Source organism: Octopus bimaculoides, chromosome 6 (assembly GCF_046866305.1).
Source record: "Octopus bimaculoides isolate indiv1 chromosome 6, ASM4686630v1, whole genome shotgun sequence".
In the NCBI taxonomy this organism is placed as follows: Eukaryota; Metazoa; Mollusca; class Cephalopoda; order Octopoda; family Octopodidae; genus Octopus; species Octopus bimaculoides.
The window spans coordinates 9,126,788-9,132,787 of record NC_142933.1 but is presented as its reverse complement, the minus strand read 5'-3'; the positions used below and the strand labels follow the sequence as shown (position 1 = coordinate 9,132,787).

At 39.0% G+C, this 6,000-nt stretch overlaps 1 protein-coding gene across 1 annotated transcript in view; it reads right to left on the bottom strand.

The window, feature by feature from the left end:
- Window positions 1-1,399: 1,399 nt before the first annotated feature.
- Window positions 1,400-6,000, bottom strand: part of LOC106867988 (uncharacterized) — an 85,163-nt gene continuing 80,562 nt past the window's right edge. Inside the window, exon 12 of the mRNA XM_014913073.3 lies at window positions 1,400-2,902. Within this exon, the coding sequence (XP_014768559.1) occupies window positions 2,741-2,902 (162 nt within the window). The 3' untranslated portion in view covers window positions 1,400-2,740. The remainder of the gene's footprint in view (window positions 2,903-6,000) is intronic.

Here is a 6,000-nt window from a genome sequence, read left to right as displayed (position 1 = left end):
TATAAATTGATTTTAATTGAGTTTTTTACCTGTAATTTTGGATTTTGTCCCTAATATTATATATATATATATATATATATATATATATATATATATATATATACAGGGTGTCCACAAAGCCTGGGTACATGGGGATTAACACATACGTTAAGAAATTATTTCTTATATTTAATTGCTTATGTAATGATTTTATTTACTCCATGTACCCAGACCTTGTGGACACCCTGTATATATTTTCAGTCATTAAACAGTGGCAGCACTGCTTTCAGTATTGTCAACTACATCAAACCACATATACATTTCGACTCTAGAAAAAATGAAGAGTAAAGAGAACTAAGCCAGGACCTGAACACAACATCTGCAGAGGAATGCAACCAACTACTACATTGTATTTGGTCCGATGTTATTAATTCTGTTGGATACATACAGACAGGCATGCACAGACACACTCACGTAGGCGATTCCCTGTAATACATTATCACAGAAGTTTGGTCTTAAAAGATTCCAAAACTAGACCATAGTGTCAGACAAGATTATGAAATTTTTTAAAATGCTAAACCAATAGAATAGTGGAGTCCCTGCCTTCTGGCACTGGTTGCGAAACAAACACACATAACATAACTTGTAGAGCTGTGAGCTGCCAACAGATTTCTGTGTAGTTGCTCTTGATTTGCTTGAAAAATTAACTGAATCGCCTTCAGTTTACATCTTAACATCATAATAAAAAAAAAAAAGAAGGAAGGGCACAATAAAGTAGTTGACTATGTAAAGGAATTAATACGGGACTGGATGATCATGGTTGGAACACCTTGATCAAGAATGACATGAAGACAAAATGAGTTATCTGAAACAATGATTTTGTATATGTATATATGCGTGTGTAACTATATATATATATATATATATATATATATATATATATATATATATATATTTATTTATATTTGTGTGTGTGTGTATATGCAAATTTCTAAATTTTATACAAGTGTGTGTGTCTATATATATATATATATACACACATATACTTTATTTAAAAGTAGCAGAAATATAACAAAACTGTCCGATGAACGGGAACGTGAAACTCCGAGTAACAGTCTTTTGTTATATTTCTGCTGCTTTTAAATAAAGCATATTACTCTACCTCTGGTATTTGAGTACTCTTTTTTCCACCTTGTTGCACATTTTATTTGCTTACTCCGGTATATATATATATATATATATATATATATATATGTATGCATATGCCACCAGCAAGACCACACAAACCAGAGTTATTTCCCATTACTTATCATTCGGCATGAATTTTGGGGATTAGTTTTAGGCAATTTTAGTCTGTCATTTACTAAATGGTGGTTGTCACTGCACCACCAATGGCATATAACATACATACACATCATCATTTTTATGTCTGCTTTTCCAGGCTGGCATGAGTTGGACACGTCAATGAACAGACACACGGAGAGATGTGACTGGCTTTCCACACAGTTTACATCTTCCATAAATCAATCACAAGGTATTGATCAGTACAAGGCTTACATTAGAAGACACTTGGCCAGCATATTGCCCGGCCCAATCAAAACTCAAAGTTTGGAAAGTAAATCTCTCAACCACATGGCTAGGCCTTTAGATACACATGTACTGACATTTCTTTAAGCAGAAATAAATTTTAGGAATGTGCATTTCATCATCAAAATACATTGCTGTGAATTAATCCATGGTTTGACTGTTACATGGAGACAAATGACATCCACAGAACATTGCCCCTTACTAGCTGACTTGTCGACCCCAGCTGACTCCCACCCAGCAGATTAACTGATGCCGTGATTTTATTATCAATGTCGACCTGGCACTGGCTGAAGGTACTATCATTAAAATAACTAATTCCATAACCATGTCTCTGGGCGGGTGGGGATGAGAACAAGGTGGGGCTGGAAGGTGAACCAAACAAACACTGAACTAGCATAAAATAAATTTAAAAAAAAGGAATATAAATTTTATTCTCTTGAGCTTAGAAAAGTTATATAGACATATATATACACACACACACGTTCTTTATTTTACTAACTTCAGTTATTGGGCTGTGGCCATGCTGTGGCACCACCTGTCTGCATGTTTCGTAAGAGAGAGCAAAGCAGGAATAAGGGAGTTAAAAAATAAGAGGGAAGAAAAAAAGGATGACAGGAGAATCAGAAAGGCTAATATACAGGGGAGAGATGGGGCTGAGATGCAGGGGGATTGAGAGAAACTAAGATAGGAAAGAGTCAGAGACAGAAGTGAGAGGAAGCGAGGGCTGGCAGCTCGGGTTAAAACACAAAGAAAGTAATAATAATTTAAAAAAAGACAGCTGGAGAAAGACAAGGAAACCAGACAGAAAAGGGTTTCTGGTGGTGCAAATTGCATGTGCACAAAGGACCAATACATATATATATATCCAACCCTGATAGAGGTTTGTCTTACTGTGAACTTAAGAATTAAAACAACAACAAAAACAAAGAAAAAGGGTATTTGAAGAGGGTTGGTTTTATCAAGTGAGGAAGCACAGGGAGGGTTGCAACTGAAAGCAGAGCAGCAACCAGTGGAATATTACAATTAACAAGAAGCCTAGCGGTGTCATGGCTGTTGTTGTTGTTGTTGTTGTAGCTGCTGAAAAGTTAGTTACATAGGCCTGTTGGCAACAAAAAAAAAAAAAAAAAAAAAAAAAAGGTAACAAAGTGCAGACAGAGGTTGTAGCTAATACAAACTACTTCACAGTCTGAATGCTGCACTGTAACTGCATCTGGTTGAAACGCTGACGGAGTTTCTCTCGAAGTTCTTGTCGCAAGCGAAGGTTGGTTGTCTCATTCTCTCGGAATCTCTTAATCTCTTCTTCTGAAATCACATCGTCCTCTGATAAATGAGAAGACTGAAACACAACAGAAATAGAAAAGATAGACAGTCTAACGAGACACGATTACTTCCTCCTCACTACAGCTCTAAGTTTAATTAATTAGAAATTTTTATCTATTAATACAACAAAACATCTCTCACTCACATCCTTCTACTGTCTACTGTATCTACATTACCATTCTGCTGCTCTTCATCTCTTTGCATCGTTGGACACCCCCACCCCTTAATACTTAACTTCATTCATTATAATCACTCTCTCACCCAATTCCCCTTCTCCTGCCCTCCCATGCATTTGTAACCTTCAAGCTGCAGGGGTGGTCTGTTGGTGGAATGAGAAAAACCAAACAGTACACACTGCAAAGTGGTTGGCATTAGGAAGAGCATCCGGCCGTGGAAACCATGTCAAAGTAAACTTTGTCAGAGCATGATGCAGGCCTTGAGCCCATCGGATCCTGTCAAAGCATCCAACCCATGCCAGCCTGGAACATGAACCCTAAATGATGATAAGATACACACCCACACACATCATAATCATCATCATCATCCTTGCTTATGTGTCCACTTTTTCAACATTGGCACGAGCTGGACAAGACTTATTGAGGATTGAACCCTTCCTGGTGCCAACAGTCATCAGTTTCTTAAGCAAGGTATTTATATTACACTGGTCTTCAAGCTAAATACACTCCAAGACTACAAAACCTCAGACCATCCTGAAATCACTGACATTCCCTTATCTAAGCTTGGAAGTAGTCATCATTTAAACCGATTCCTTAGACTTTTTTTCACAAGAAGATAAGTGTTAGCATGGATTGGATTGTCTAGGACAAAGGCCTCAGCATGTTTTCTCCACCGACCACAGTTTGGTGAGGAGGTTGGGAAATTGAGCTGGAGATGATACTGGTTTGATCAGCCTACTTTGCCACACTGGCTCAGCATGGCTTGGCAGAGAGAAGCAGTTTTTTTATTCTCTTACCCAGGAACAGTTAAGTCAATTACACTGATCCCCAGTGCTCAACTGGTACTTATTTTATCAACTCTGAAAGGATGAAAGACAAAGTTGACCTCAATGGAATTTGAACTCAGAATGTAAGGATGGACGAAATACTGCTAAGCATTCTGCCCAGCATGCTAGCCATTCTGCCAGCTCACAGCCATTGTAAACATCATCATTATCATTTAATGTCCGCTTTTCATGCTGGCATGGGTTGGATGGTTTCACTGAGAACTGGCAAGCCGGGAGGCTGCACCAGGCTCCAATCTGATCTGGCAAGGTTTCTACAGCTGGATGCCCTTCTTAATGCCAACCATTCCAAGAATGTAGTGGGTGCTTTTACGTGCCACAGGCATGGAGGGGGCCAATCAGGCAGCACTGGCATAAACATAAATAATATATTTCATGAGGAGTTCACTTTATAAATCTTCCAGGTTGTTGATCTACTCTTTAAAGGTGACTAATGACTTGTGAACATTATTCCACAGATGTCGTGGAACAGATGCAGCAAACTGTTCTCCTCAAGCTTTTTAGTCCATCACACCCTTTCAACATGTCCCACAATGTTAGTTTACCTTCCACGTGACGAATATAATGTAATATGGCTGGGTAACCATAGAACAGACAGCAGACATACATTATTTGTCATTAAAGAGTTCAAATGCTGTCTTCATCAACTTTGCATTTCATCCTGTTGGGATCAATAAAATGTAGTAGAAATCAAATACTGAGGATGATACAATTTCCTCTTCTCGCCTCCAGCATTTCTGACTTTGTGCCTACGTAAGAAAATTTAATCTTACATTTTTGATGAGAAGGCTAGACTTGGCTCCTTCTAACCAGTAACTAAATTGTAGACAGTTTTAGGGACACACCCACATATCATCCTCAAATGACACATTCGCTCAAAATCTCTTTCTGATTATAAACATTGCTAAAAACAAACTCCTGTCTACAACAAATTCGTGGATGGTGAATAGCAAGACATTCTAAACACATAAATGTTATTTAGTTGGTTGCGATGACTTCAAAATTCCCAGACTTTTTTTTTTTTTACAAACCTCGCATAGTGTTACATTTTCTCTTGCACACTCCTACATGGACCCCTCGTTTCATGTAGACTCACTTAATTGGTTCATTGCTAAAATTTTTATTTTGAACACACCTGGTTTTAAATTAAGAAGTACCAGTGGGGGGGGGGGAGGTATAACTGTGCTATACTTAATGATGGAAAAGTACTTATTGAAGAATTTTTTACTCCATTAGAACCTGTATATATATATATATATATATATATATATTGGCCTTTGTGCCGGTGGCACGGAAAAGCACCCACTACACTCTCGGAGTGGTTGGCGTTAGGAAGGGCATCCAGCTGTAGAAACTCTGCCAGATCAGATTGGAGCCTGGTGCAGCCTTCTGGCTTGCCAGTCCTCAGTCAAATCGTCCAACCCATGCTAGCATGGAAAGCGGATGTTAAATGATGATGATGATGATACACACAGACACACATGCATGTGCGAGAGAGTGCTGAAAAGTTCATGGCTTTAAAGGTATTGTGAAAGCCCAACCTTCCAAGTTCTACAGGGCTTAGAAAAACTGAAGGAGTGCTACAAGTGTGTGAATCTGAGAGGGGCATATGTTGAATAAAATCATAGTTAAATAATCGTCCTGTATTTTCTTTTACCCAAAGCCAGGAACTTTCAGCAACCCTCATGTGTGTGCATCATCATCGTTTAACGTCAGCTTTCCATGCTGGCATGGGTTGGACGATTTGACTGAGGACTGAAGAGGGAGATGGCTGCACCAGTCTCCAATCTGATCTGGCAGAGTTTCTACAGCTGGATGCTCTTCGTAATGCTAACCACTCCGAGAGTGTAGTGGGTGCTTTTTTACGTGCCACCGGTACGAGGGCCAGTCAGGCGGTACTGGCATTGGCCACCCTCAAATGGTGCTTTTTACATGCCGCCTGCACAAGAGCCAGTCCGGTGGCACTGGCAACAATACTTGAATGGTGCTTTTTGATGTGCCACCAGCACGGGAGCCAGTCAACAACCCTGATATATATATATATATATATATATAAACAGGGCTTCAAACCAAATTTGAGTCTAGCTTTCACA